A 14,789-nucleotide genomic window follows, 5' to 3' on the forward strand; every position below is an offset into this window, starting at 1 on the left:
TGTAACAGGCTGCTATAAGGTGCAGAACATTTCTCATTTTATTACAACTGATGCCTTTTGGGTGCCACATTTAGGGGTATATGTAATGTATAGAAGCATGGAGAGAGATAAAAGGGGGAGATGTACTAAGCTTGGAGAGAGAGAAACTACCAATCAGCTCCTAACTGATATGTTGCAGGTTGTGTTTGACAAATGACAGTTAGGAAATGATGGCTGGCGCTTTATCTCTCTCCAATCTTTGATACATATGGTGTTTCAGATTTAATATGCGTGTATAAAGATGACAGAGATTCATACCTCCCAACATGACCCTCTCCAGGAGGGACACAATGCTCTGCTCCTGGACTTCCCTCTTAATGTATGATTGCCATCACCTGTGCTGAAACTCCTTTCTTATCCATTTACCTGTTCAACACAGGTGCTGGCAATCATAAATGAAGAGAAAAGTCCAGAAGCAGAGCATTGTGTCCCTCCTGGAGAGGGTCATGTTGGGAGGTATGGAGATTGCCCACTTGCTTGATAGGACTGCCTTTTGAGAGTTGTTGAGAGCCTCAGGATGCCAAAACTGTTGCTGCTCATACAAGCAGCAATGGGCTTTCAGTGCATCCAGCAAACACCCCCAATTAAATTAGCAAATTGGCTACATGTTTGGGTGTTTTGTTTACAGCAAGATTCTAATGCAGGAAAGGTCCACATGCTTCCTACCTCACCTGCCTTACCCCACCACACGTCACTGTCCTACACTGCTACAAATAGCCCTACTTACAGCAGTCATTGTGTCACCGATCCGGTGCAGTCTGATTGCATATTAGTCAATCCACACATGGTACAGTTATTCATCTTTTTGTCAGACCATAAAACTTAAATAAGTGTTATGATTTTGCTCTGTTTTGGAGCTTAAAAATTTTAATATTTACTTAACCTAAGGTGGCCAAAGTAGACAAGTACACAAATGCATCTATTCAGTGCTCGGGCAGAATGGCTGGATTAGCTAAATATAACAGTAGGGCCTGTTAGTGCGATAGGAAGTCAGCCACACACTCAGGCTGATAGTCATCATGTAATAGCTGTCCAGCATGCCCAGTGATGAGACATTTGCTTTAGATGTTAGTCTTGATGATGCAGTTGCTGACCATCACTGTGTATTACCATCTCCGGTAACTGCCATCCAGTTTAAAACAAGTATTTAAGGGAGATTTATATGATTAATACATTGCTTTCATTGCTGCAATATATTTTTCTCTTGCTGCGATTACATCTCTAGATGAAGCCACACACCCAGCTCAAGTTGAGAGGAGACTAGAGAGCTGGCGGTCTGAAAAAGATTTCTCTGATAGTTTGGAACAACTGAAGCCTAAGGAGGTTAGATGCTGTTTTATTAAAAATAGTTTTATTGATATTGTTGTAAGGACCAGGACATCACTTTTTTTTTTTTTTACCAGAATTACTTGCCTTGCAGGTTTGTGAAGATGAAGGTTCTAGGATTTATCCTCACTTGTTTCAACCATCTGATGTCACCCACAAAAAGCCAAAGGCTAAGACAAGGAGACATAGTGCAGAAAGAAGAAAAGATGATGACACTGTGACAGGTATAGATATAGTATAATTGGAGCATGAGAAGTTGTAGCACCAGAGCTATGTTAGTACAGAGCGCAGTTATGTAAATGATGGTAACATTTATAGTTTCACAATCTGAATGCTTCAGGCAATGGCCTTGATTTGAATAACACCCTAGATCTGCTCAGCCCCAACCCAATTGTCAGCACTTTTCCCCTTTTTTACCATACAACACATAGTGACTGTCTCAAGAAAAAGTTTCAAAACTATAGAGAATGGTGAAGTGGGGTCAAAACAGGCACTCAAAAAGCAGGAGCACTGGGTTGTGTGGATTAGTAGCATGAACAGCTGTGTGTGTAGAACTTCATGGTTAACTTGTGTTTTTATTATCTTATTTAGTGTCAAATTCAACTAGTGATGCCTGGCTGGGGAATGGAGAAAGCTGCTCAGACATGTCTACTCAGTTGCGGACCAAGTGCCGAGGTTCACCACACCACCTGAGCCCTCAGATTGCAGCCACAGTAGAGGCTCTACAGGCATCAATCCAGGGGCTTTGTCAGCGTATAGAAAGCCTGGAAAGAGCTCTGCAGGTTATAGAAACATACTGACAGTATCAACCCATCTTGTAAAAAAGTTATGCTATAACATGACATAGAATACCAGTCCTAGTGACCACAAAGTTATGTAATAACAGTGTTTACTTTGTTAAATGACTATGACTACTAGGTTATGATTACTATGGTAACGTTTCTACTGGCAGAGCATGCTTGGGGCTGTACATGAAAACAGGAGAGTCACTGGTCCTACTGCAGGTGACAATGGCCAAAAAAAGTGGGAAAAAACCCTGGTTATTTATGTTGAAATGCTGGTACTTGTCATACCATAAGAGTTAATGAGCCACAGTTTTCTAAGTGGAAACCCTTTAGTGGCCTGTTTTATATAATGTTTCCTCAATGCTTTTTTAATTTAAATAAGAAACAGACTTTCTGAAATTATTACATAGATTACAAGCCAAGTTTGTATATATACTGTACTGTACTATATATATATATATATATATATATATATATATATATATATATATATATATTGTCCTGAATGTTGGAAAGAATTCCTGCTAAAATGAAAAACCTCTCTTCTCTCCTAGGATTTGCATCATATAGATGGGAAAACTCATAGATCACACAAAGTGCCGGTATGATTTTGTGTATGAATCAAGCTTTGTGGGGAGATGTGTCAAGCCTTAGAGAGAGAAAGGACTGATTCTGAGTTGGACTATTGTCAGCAAATGCTGCTACAAAGTCTTTCCCTGATGTACATCCATGCGTACAAATGTACAAGGACTGATACACCCACTGTGACCGTCTGTAGATGCAGAAATACTTTATATATACCATCAGAACTTGAACCCACTTAATAGCAGGTGCAGATTCTCCATCCGAGTATGGCCTCCTATGTGAGCGGTTCACGACTGCGACACTCCTATAACACGCGCATAAGACGGACCATCTCTGTGTGTGCACTAAGCCGCTTCCTTGTCACCACCCAGGAACACCCACTACATTTTCAGTACACTTCTCCATGCGTGTGTCTAAAATCACAACTGCCACTCTGTGTGAACACAGTCAGGATGCATGCGCATATGCAGAAGAAATAAAATCACTGAGTCCGACATTAGAAGTGCGTGTGACTCAGAATCCGACCCAAAGTGGGGAAGTTGCCCAAAGCAACCAATCTGCTACTAAAGTAACACTGGAGTAAAAAAATTTTTTTTAAAGAAAACTTAATCTGGGGATTGTAATTTCATTATACAGTATAGTGCTTTGTATTGTGTCTCAGACCATCTTCCTCTGTATGTCACAGTCGTCGTCCCCCACCAGTGTTCTAGAAATGAATAAATTGTACAGATTAAACAGGGGATTTTATAGTACAGTGAGAGGAATGTCTAGAAAGAGCATATCACTGTAGACCTTGTCAAAAATATATAAATTGTGCCAAAATAATACTAAAAGGTCATACAAAATGTGCTCTAAGGAAATAGCGTCAAGACTCAACATTTATCTTGTCACAATTACTGCAAAAAAGTGCTTTGATTTTAGATCTTAAAATAGCCTGTACTCGTGGTTAGACTGAAAACTACTTAACCACATTTTTGCCAATTGAGTGGTTTTCCAGCTACCTAAATTGTTTCTTCCTTCATACTAGTACAGTTACTAAGGGCTTCTGCTGGCCAGCCTGGGAAAGTATTCCTGAGTGCTGGAGAAGGGAGAATATGTTACCATTGGGTGGTATTCAGTATGCCGGCTGTTGGGATCCCGTCACTCAGTATACCGGCGCCGAAATCCCGACACCCGGCATACCGACAACTATTCTCCGTCTTGGGAATCCACGACTCCCCTGGAGGGAGAATAAATAGCGCGGCGCGCGTAGCACGTCCGCAAGGGGCTCATTTGCTCTGGCCCAGCTGTCGGTATGCAGGCGGTCTGGATCCCGGCCGCCGGCATACCATACTACACCCGTTACCATTATAGTGATCATTCTACCACTCTGCACCGCACAACCCATGCAGTTAATATTTCCTGCCTGGGGTGTTGCTCTCTGCTCTGGTGCTTCTATCACACTGTGGTCTGTATCTCTGTGCTGAGATAGAGACCAGAGTGTGATAGAAACACCAGAGCAGAGAGAGCCACCCTAGGCAGGAAAGAGGAACTGCATGGGTTGTGACAGATGCAGGGTGCTAGAATGAACGCTACATTAACTGAGCACCATATCATCATTGAAGCTGGACCTAGCTATTATTTCTATAGTGTGATGAATCTTCTGCCTCTCAGATTGGTATGCAGTCACCAAGTTGACATTCACAGTGTCTACACCAGAATGTAAACAGATATGATATCAACGAGGTTAAAATGTCGACACCTGGAAAATGTGGACATGGCCAGAATGTCTACATATGAAATGCCAACATGAAAATATTGACATTATCATTAAGGTTAGGCTTAGGTTTAGTGGGTTAGGTTTGCGTAAGGGATACCACACTAGCCAACATTCTGAACATGTTGACATGAAGAATATTTTCACTGTTGGCATAATATACCGAACCCCTCAGATCAGTAAGGGCGCTGCCCAGCAGAAGTTCTCACCAACTGTAATTACTGCATCTCCCACTGTAGTACTAGTCGGGGTAAAGGGGGATTTTAAGACAGTACTTTAGGAATGTTGAAAATTCTATCAAAATAATTTAGGACGCTTAAATTTGGTGTATTTTAATTGCAAAATATTACTTCAGAATGGACTTATGACGCAATTTGCTTAATATTGGCAATGTTTTGCAGAAATTTAGAGTTTTCTTTTACAGGTATCCCCAAATGTGAAACAGTGTAAAGACTACTATCAGAACATCTCTATTTCTTGTCTTGTTTTATAGAAATCCCAGCACCCTGTGATTGCCCATTCTCAGACTCTATTTTTCATACTGGTCTGGCCATTCATTGTACACTGGCTGCTGCGCAGATTTCTTAGGAGGAAAAGATGACCTGTCTACCTGGCCTCTACTGTCCCTGTGTACTGAAACTCTCCAGCTGCATATGAATGAACTCAAAATATAAAAGGGGAGGATCCTGCTTTCTGATGGAGACCACTTCAAAAGAGATTTTGGGACTGGTAAATGAAACACTACCATAAAACAGGCCTGGTAGTGAATAAGTTAATTGACTTTTCAGTTGTTTTCTTGATTTATGCATTATATTGCATTTGTTTCTTTACTTTTGTGAATAATCTCCTCTATCGTGTCTGCTGACGTAGCAAATCCTACACCAATTAAGCAGTGACTGGAGATATATCTGATAAATGGCCTTTTCTTCCAAGGGAAAGCAAGTACAAAGGCAAAACAAACACAAGAGTGGCAGAGCAAGAAAGCCAGCATATATTGACTGAGAGAGAGCACACAGAATACAGAGGTATCAGGAGAGCGAGCTCAGAGTTAGGCAAGGAAGAAGAGCGAGCAACAACACAGCCAGGGCTTTAGAGCGAGATCAGAGCCAGACAGGTAGTAGAGAAATCAGTTGATCCAAATATTCCACATAAAATTGCAGTTTATAACTTTTTTAATGATGTTAATAAAAAAAATGTTAAGTAATTAATTTATGTGAAACGCTTACTGCATTATGACATTTTCGTTCACCTCTAGTTTTACCCTTTCCACAATGATTGTGCCATACACATGCTAAACAAATACAGATCTATTTACACTTCTGTCCAACTGTGCATATGGGGTGATTCAGAGTTGTACGGTGTTTGAATTGTTGTTGCATCTTTGGTAATGCCACATGAGGAGTCTGAGGGCAAAGAACACCTGACAGCTTTGTAGAAGATGTAGCATTGGATCACCATTACAACCATTTGTCCCGCCATCAGCCATCTGAGTAAGCCTAAGACTTGGTTATCTCATCTCTGTAGCTAAGGCCAGTAAATCTGTGTTGGTAGACGCAAATACTGGCCTTGGCACGCCCACAAAATGGAGGCAACTCGCCTCTGTATTTGGAAATGGGCCCCATTGCCATCCTCACAGTGCCCCCAAATGGCAACAGCATGTCAATCCGATCTCTCAGCATTGGAGCTGTACGCAAACCATCGGTTTTGCGTATAACTCTGTATCTGGCTCATAGCGCCGCTACTGAACTGTGAGAATGCACTTACAGTTCAATTATGACTCTTCAGCAATTAGTGAAGATGCAACTAAAATGCATATAAGTCAGGATTGCCATATTTGCATATACAGGTTGAGTTTCCCATATCCAAATATTCCAAAATACGGAATATTCCGAAATACGGAATTTTTCGAGTGAGCGTGAGATAGTGAAAACTTTGTTTTGTGATGGCTCAGTGTACACAAACTTTGTTTAATACACAAAGTTATTAAAAATATTGTATTAAATGACCTTCAGGCTGTGTGTATAAGGTGTCTATGAAACATAAATGAATTGTGTGAATGTACACACACTTTGTTTAATGCACAAAGTTATTAAAAAATATTGGCTAAAATGACCTTCAGGCTGTGTGTATAAGGTGTATATAAACATAAATGCATTCTGTGCTTAGATTTAGGTCCCACCGCCATGATATCTCATTATGGTACGCATTTATTCCAAAATACGGAAAAATCCGATATCCAAAATACCTCCGGTCCCAAGCATTTTGGATAAGGGATACTCGACCTGTACTTGCATATACTTGCTTGTGCAGCATGCGCAGTGCATGAAAACATTCAAGATACGCCCCACAAACAGGTGTACGTTCAAGTCGGCATCTGCTCCATTATGTAGTACTGTTTTATTATTATTATTATTATTATTACTACCACAATGCACTGTAAACTTAAAGGGCACCTATACAGAGGAAGAAGCTATTTAGTGTATTGATTATGTATGAAAATAAACCTATAAATTCATTAGAGACTATTCTCCACGAGAATGAAGCCTATTAATTCACTACAAGCCACAGACAATGCAGCCTATCTATTCATCAGGAGCCAGTGACCTCACTGAGAATGCAGCCTATCAATTCACTAGGAATCAGTGACATCACTGAGAATGCAGCCTATCAGTTCACTAGGAACCAGTGATCTCACTGAGAATGCAGCCTATCAATTCATTAGGATCCAGTGACCTCAATGAGGGGGAGATTTATCAAAGTTTTAGAGAGGTAAAGTGGTGAGAAGTACTGTACGTACTAACCAATCAGCTCCTGTCATTTTACAGGCTATGTTTGAAAAAAATGACAGGAGCCGATTGGTTGTTACTTTATCTCTCTCCAAGTTTTGATACGAGGTGTCACTACTAAATAATGAGACTGATGCTATCATTTGTTTAATTATGTTAAGTACATTCTAATTATGTTCCCCATCTATGTACTCCCCTTCTGCATTCTCACAACCCTGCATACTTATTTTCCATTGGTCTTAGCCATGCTGTAGCTCATTATCTGTCTGCTGTCTCAAGAGCTCCGTCGTTCCCTGCATCCACTGTGCAAATCTGTATATTGAGAACTTTTTATAGTTACAAATCTAGGATTCTGCATTACTCAGTGACCCCAAATAACACTGAGACGTCCTACTGTTAAAAAGTTTCACTTTTCCATCACACATTCAATATTAGTAATATGTTTTTTTGCACTATCATAATAGATCCTCTAAAAGATAGAATCCATGGCATCCAGCCTGCCATAAAGTGTTCTTATTACGGAATGTATTGTATGCTGAAAATCAATTTTCGACTTGTCTGCTGCCATATAAGATTGTGATTTCGACAACTATGATTGTTAAATAATGTATAGATAATTATGTATTCTAACAATTAAATCCAATATGATTTAACTTAATGTAATCCCTCCAATTTTAAATACAGGATTTGAGTTGATCGCAGCAGCAAATTTGTTAGCAGTTGGGCAAAACCATGTGCACTGAAAGGGGGAGCAGATATAACATGTGCAGAGAGAGTTAGATTTGGGTGGGTTATTTTGTTTCTGTGCAGGGTAAATACTAGCTACTCTATTTTTACACTGCAAGTTAGATTTCAGTTTGAACATACCCCACCCAAATCTAACTCTCTCTGCACATGTTATATCTGTCCCCCCTGCAGTGCACATGGTTTTGCCCAACTGCTAACAAATTTGCTGCTGCGATCAACTCAGAATTAGGCCCATGGTAAGTAACAGGCAGTCCATGCACGGTCGAAGTGGCGTAACTACTGCCCCCACAGCCCTCGCGGTGGCTTGGGGGCGAGGCGCCGCCACTGATTTAGCGCAGATTGACATGCGGACGAGCGTCCGCATGTCAATCTGCTCTCACTAACCCTCCCTGCTGTAAGGAGGGACACGGAGGGCACAGCGTGCGCCTCTCCTTTGTCCCTCCTCGGTCTCCGGCAGGTCTAATAAAGGAAGTGCCGTTCGTGAGCTCTGATTGGCTCACGAACCGGCACTTCCTTTAACAGACCCAGGAGGGACCCAGGAGAGGCGCTCGCTGTGCCCTCCGTGTCCCTCCTTCACAAAACAGCGGGGGGGGGGGGGGCACTGGGGGAGCATATGCGACACAGGGAGAGGGGGGCATATATGGCACTGGGGGGGTGTATGTGCACCTGGCACATGGGGGGGGGGCTATATTTGGCACTGGGGGCACGTGAGTACCTGGCACTGTGGGGGAATATCTGGCACTGGGGGCATATGTGGCACTGGGGGGTATATGTGTACCTGGCACATGGGGGGGAGGGCTATATTTGGCACTGGGGGCATTTGAGTACCTGGCACTGTGGGGGAATATCTGGCACTGGGGGCATATGTGGCACTGGGGGGGTATATGTGTACCTGGCACATGGGGGGGGGGCTATATTTGGCACTGGGGGCATGTGAGTACCTGGCACCGTTGGGGAATATCTGGCACTGGGGTCATATGTGGCACTGGGAGCACAGCCCTAGCAACAAGCACTACCCCCTAGCAACGAGCATGACACCCAGTGCATGAAACCCCTGGCAACGAGCATGACACCCAGTGCATGAAACACCTGGCAACGAGTATGACACCCAGTGCATGAAAAACCCTGGCAACGAGCATGACACCCTAAGCATGAAAACCCCTGGCACCGTGCATGGAACCAAGAGCATGAAACCCCTGGCAACGAGCAGGTAATTTAAAAGTAATTAGAAGCCTTACTGTAGGACTTAATGTGTAATGGGCATTACGATGTGTGGCATAATGTATCACTGACATTGCGGTGTGTGTCATAATGTGTCACAGGCATTACGGTGTGTGGCATACTATATCACGGGCATTGTGGTATGTGGTATAATGTCTCAGGGGCATTGCAGTGTGGCATAATGTATAACGGGCATTGCGGTGTTTGGCATAGGGTATAACGGGCATTGCGGTATGTGTCACAGGCATTACGGTGTATGGTATACTATATCACGGGCATTGTGATATGTGGTATAATGTCTCAGGGTCATTGCAGTGTGTGGCATAATGTATCACGGACATTGCGGTGTGTGTCATAATGTGTCAGGCATTACGGTGTGTTGTATACTTTATCACGGGCATTGTGGTATGTGGTATAATGTATCACGGACATTGCGGTGTGTGTCATATTGTGTCACAGGCATTGTATGTGCTATAATGTATCAGGGGCATTGCAGTGTGTAGCATAATGTATAACGGGCATTGCGATTCCTGTCATAATGTGTCGGGGGCATTACGGTGTGTGCATATTGTGTCATGTGCATTATTGTGTGTGGCATAATGTCTTAGGGCCATTGCAGTATGTGGCATAATGTATACTGGGTATTATTATAAGGAGGAAAAATTACAAATAATGTAAGGGGCATGAATCAGGATTATTTTTCTTTCCTGTAGTGGCTAACGTCTGGGCGTGCAGGTTGCAAAACTGGGGTATAAGGTAGTCTTTTCCTGCAATACCACGCCCCTTTATACGAAGCCACGCCCCCTTTTTCAACGTTTGTCCCTTTAATAGTGCCAATTATGGGGGATGGGGGGGCGCCGATGAATTTTTTGGCTTGGGGGAGAAAATTTTCTAGTTACGCCACTGCACGGTCGGAATACCTCACATTATCCACTTGAAATAGTACTTGCCTGATTTAGTCGTCTTAGTGATACTGATGTCATAAAGACCATAGTTCAAATGCAGAGGGGCTCATGCTGAATTGGATGTATGCCATTTTGCTTAGCTTAAAATACATAAATTATACTGTGCAGCCCCAAAATAGCTGTATTCTGACGCCCGTATGCAGATTTGGTTATACTTGCTTATGCTTGGTGAGGCGGAATGATAGAAGGGATGGTCAAATGCTGACCAAATATAGTAAAGGGCATACAATTGCAAAAGTAGGTCTGAGAATCTTACTGTGCGCAGACCAAAGCAGCTACTATGAACAATATATGAGTTACCACCAAAACTCCAAAATGAACATATATGCAGTGTATTGGACACAGACGGTGCAAAGGTGAAAAAAAGGAAAAATAAGATTTTACTCACCGGTAAATCTATTTCTCGTAGTCCGTAGTGGATGCTGGGAACTCCGTAAGGACCATGGGGAATAGACGGGCTCCGCAGGAGACTGGGCACTCTAAAAGAAAGATTAGGTACTATCTGGTGTGCACTGGCTCCTCCCACTATGACCCTCCTCCAGACCTCAGTTAGGATACTGTGCCCGGAAGAGCTGACACAAATAGGAAGGATTTTGAATCCCGGGTAAGACTCATACCAGCCACACCAATCACACCGTATAACTCGTGATACTACACCCAGTTAACAGTATGAAATATAACTGAGCCTCTCAACAGATGGCTCAACAATAACCCTTAGTTAGGCAATAACTACATACAAGTATTGCAGACAATCCGCACTTGGGATGGGCGCCCAGCATCCACTACGGACTAAGAGAAATAGATTTACCGGTGAGTAAAATCTTATTTTCTCTGACGTCCTAGTGGATGCTGGGAACTCCGTAAGGACCATGGGGATTATACCAAAGCTCCCAAACGGGCGGGAGAGTGCGGATGACTCTGCAGCACCGAATGAGAGAACTCAAGGTCCTCCTCAGCCAGGGTATCAATTTTGTAGAATTTAGCAAACGTGTTTGCCCCTGACCAAGTTGCAGCTCGGCAAAATTGTAAAGCCGAGACCCCTCGGGCAGCCGCCCAAGATGAGCCCACTTTCCTCGTGGAATGGGCTTTTACTGATTTAGGATGCGGCAATCCAGCCGCAGAATGCTCCAGCTGAATTGTGCTACAAATTCAGCGAGCAATAGTCTGCTTAGAAGCAGGAGCACCTATTTTGTTGGGTGCCTACAGGATAAAAAGCGAGTCAGTTTTCCTGACTCCAGCCGTCCTGGAAATATAAATTTTTAAGGCCCTGACTACGTCCAGTAACTTGGAATCTTCCAAGTCCCTAGTAGCCGCAGGCACTACAATAGGTTGGTTCAAGTGAAAAGCTGATACCACCTTAGGGAGAAACTGGGGACGAGTCCTCAATTCTGCCCTATCCATATGGAAAATCAGATAAGGGCTTTTACATGACAAAGCCGCCAATTCTGACACACGCCTGGCCGAAGCCAAGGCCAATAACATGACCACTTTCCACGTGAGATATTTCAAATCCACAGTTTTAAGTGGCTCAAACCAATGTGATTTTAAGAAACTCAACACCACGTTGAGATCCCAAGGTGCCACAGGAGGCACAAAAGGGGGCTGAATATGTAGCACTCCCTTTACAAATGTCTGAACTCCAGGCAGTGAAGCCAGTTCTTTCTGGAAGAAAATCGACAGAGCCGAAATCTGGACCTTAATGGAACCCAATTTTAGGCCCATAGTCACCCCTGACTGTAGGAAGTGCAGAAAACGACCCAGCTTAAATTCCTCTGTTGGGGCCTTCCTGGCCTCACACCACGCAACATATTTTCGCCAAATACGGTGATAATGGTTTGCGGTTACTTCTTTCCTGGCTTTTATCAGCGTAGGAATGACTTCTTCCGGAATGCCCTTTTCCTTTAGGATCCGGAATTCAACCGCCATGCCGTCAAACGCAGCCACGGTAAGTCTTGGAACAGACAGGGCCCCTGCTGTAGCAGATCCTGTCTGAGCGGTAGAGGCCATGGGTCCTCTGATATCATTTCTTGAAGTTCTGGGTACCAAGCTCTTCTTGGCCCATCCGGAACCACGAGTATCGTTCTTACTCCTCGTTTTCTTATTATTCTCAGTACCTTTGGTATGAGAGGCAGAGGAGGGAATACACAAACCGACTGGTACACCAACGGTGTCACTAGAGCGTCCACAGCTATTGCCTGAGGGTCCCTTGACCTGGCGCAATATCTAGTTTTTTGTTTAGGCGGGACACCATCATGTCCACCTGTGGCCTTTCCCAACGGTTTACCAACAGTTGGAAGACTTCTGGATGAAGTCCCCACTCTCCCGGGTGTAGGTCGTGTCTGCTGAGGAAGTCTGCTTCCCAGTTGTCCACTCTCGGAATGAACACTGCTGACAGTGCTAAGACGTGATTTTCCGCCCATCGGAGAATCCTTGTGGCTTCTGCCATCGCCATCCTGCTTCTTGTGCCGCCCTGTCGGTTTACATGGGCGACTGCCGTGATGTTGTCTGATTGGATCAGTACCGGCTGGTTTTGAAGCAGAGGCCTTGCCAGACTTAGGGCATTGTAAATGGCCCTCAGTTCCAGAATATTTATGTGTAGGGACGACTCCTGACTTGACCAAAGTCCTTGGAAATGTCTTTCCTGTGTGACTGCCCCCCAGCCTCGAAGGCTGGCATCCGTGGTTACCAGGACCCAGTCCTGTATGCCGAATCTGCGGCCCTCTTGAAGATGAGCACTCTGCAGCCACCACAGTAGAGATACCCTGGTCCTTGGAGACAGGGTTATCAGCCGATGCATCTGAAGATGCGATCCCGACCACTTGTCCAAGAGGTCCCACTGAAAGGTTCTTGCATGGAACCTGCCGAATGGAATTTTGCTTCGTAAGAAGCTACCATTTTTCCCAGGACTCGTGTGCAGTGATGCACCGATACCTGTTTTGGTTTCAGGAGGTCTCTGACTAGAGATGACAGCTCCTTGGCTTTCTCCTGCGGGAGAAACACTTTTTTTCTGTTCTGTGTCCAGAACCATCCCCAGGAACAGTAGGCGTGTGGTAGGAACCAGCTGTGACTTTGGAATGTATAGAATCCATCCGTGCTGTTGTAGCACTTCCCGAGATAGTGCTACTCCGACCAACAACTGCTCCTTGGACCTCGCCTTTATAAGGAGATCGTCCAAGTACGGGATAATTAAAACTCCCTTTTTTCGAAGGAGTATCATCATTTCTGCCATTACCTTGGTAAAGACCCTCGGTGCCGTGGACAGTCCAAACGGCAGTGTTTGGAATTGGTAATGGCAATCCTGTACCACAAATCTGAGGTACTCCTGGTGAGGATGGTAAATGGGGACATGTAGGTAAGCATCCTTGATGTCCAGGGATACCATGTAATCCCCCTCCTCCAGGCTTGCAATAACCGCCCTGAGCGATTCCATCTTGAACTTGAATTTTTTTATGTATGTGTTCAAGGATTTCAAATTTAAAATGGGTCTCACCGAACCGTCCGGTTTCGGTACCACAAACAGTGTGGAATAGTAACCCCGTCCTTGTTGAAGTAGGGGCACCTTGACTATCACCTGCTGGGAATACAGCTTGTGAATTGCCTCTAGCACAGCCTCCCTGCCTGAGGGAGTTGTCGGCAAGGCAGATTTGAGGAAACGGCGGGGGGGAGACGCCTCGAATTCCAGCTTGTACCCCTGAGATACTACTTGAAGGATCCAGGGATCCACCTGTGAGCGAGCCCACTGATCGCTGAAATTTTTGAGGCGGCCCCCCACCGTACCTGGCTACGCCTGTGGAGCCCCCGCGTCATGCGGTGGACTCAGAGGAAGAGGAAGAATTTTGATTCTGGGAACTGGCTGACTGGTGCAGCTTTTTCCCTCTTCCCTCGTCTCTGTGCAGAAAGGAAGCGCCTTTGACCCGCTTGCTTTTCTGAAGCCGAAAGGACTGTACCTGATAATACAGTGCTTTCTTAGGCTGTGAGGAAACCTGAGGTAAAAAAATTTCTTCCCAGCTGTTGCTGTGGATACGAGGTCCCAGAGACCATCCCCAAACAATTCCTCACCCTTATAAGGCTCTATGTGCCTTTTAAAGTCAGCATCACCTGTCCAGTGTCGGGTCTCTAATACCCTCCTGACAGAATGGACATTGCATTAATTCTGGATGCCAGCCGGCAAAATATCCCTCTGTGCATCCCTCATATATAAGACGACGTCTTATGTTCGCAAAATAGTATCCCTGTTTGACAGGGTTACAGACCACGCTGCAGCAGCACTATCTGCAGGTCTCAGTCTAGTACCTGAGTGTGTAAATACAGACTTCAGGATAGCCTCCTGCTTTTTATCAGCAGGTACCTTCAAAGTGGCCGTATCCTAAGACGGCAGTGCCACCTTTTTTGACAAACGTGTGAGCGCCTTATCCACCCTAGGGGATATCTCCCAGCGTAACTTATCCTCTGGCGGGAAAGGGTACGCCATCAGTAACTTTTTAGAAATTACCAGTTTCTTATCGGGGGAACCCACGCTTTTTCACACTTCATTCACTCATTTGATGGGGGAACAAAACACTGCCTGCTTTTTCTCCCC

At 44.3% G+C, this 14,789-nt stretch overlaps 1 protein-coding gene across 2 annotated transcripts in view; it reads left to right on the forward strand.

Moving 5' to 3' along the window:
- ACBD4 (acyl-CoA binding domain containing 4) overlaps positions 1-5,699 on the forward strand; it is a 136,700-nt gene extending 131,001 nt beyond the window's left edge. For both annotated transcript variants that reach the window (XM_063959986.1, XM_063959987.1), the window contains 5 exons: positions 1,265-1,362; positions 1,460-1,589; positions 1,957-2,147; positions 2,705-2,752; positions 4,985-5,699. In XM_063959986.1, the coding sequence (XP_063816056.1) occupies positions 1,265-1,362; positions 1,460-1,589; positions 1,957-2,147; positions 2,705-2,752; positions 4,985-5,092 (575 nt within the window). In that variant the 3' untranslated portion in view covers positions 5,093-5,699. The remainder of the gene's footprint in view (positions 1-1,264; positions 1,363-1,459; positions 1,590-1,956; positions 2,148-2,704; positions 2,753-4,984) is intronic.
- The last annotated feature ends 9,090 nt before the right edge of the window (positions 5,700-14,789 follow it).

Source organism: Pseudophryne corroboree, chromosome 3 (genome assembly GCF_028390025.1).
Source record: "Pseudophryne corroboree isolate aPseCor3 chromosome 3, aPseCor3.hap2, whole genome shotgun sequence".
Taxonomy (NCBI): domain Eukaryota; kingdom Metazoa; phylum Chordata; class Amphibia; order Anura; family Myobatrachidae; genus Pseudophryne; species Pseudophryne corroboree.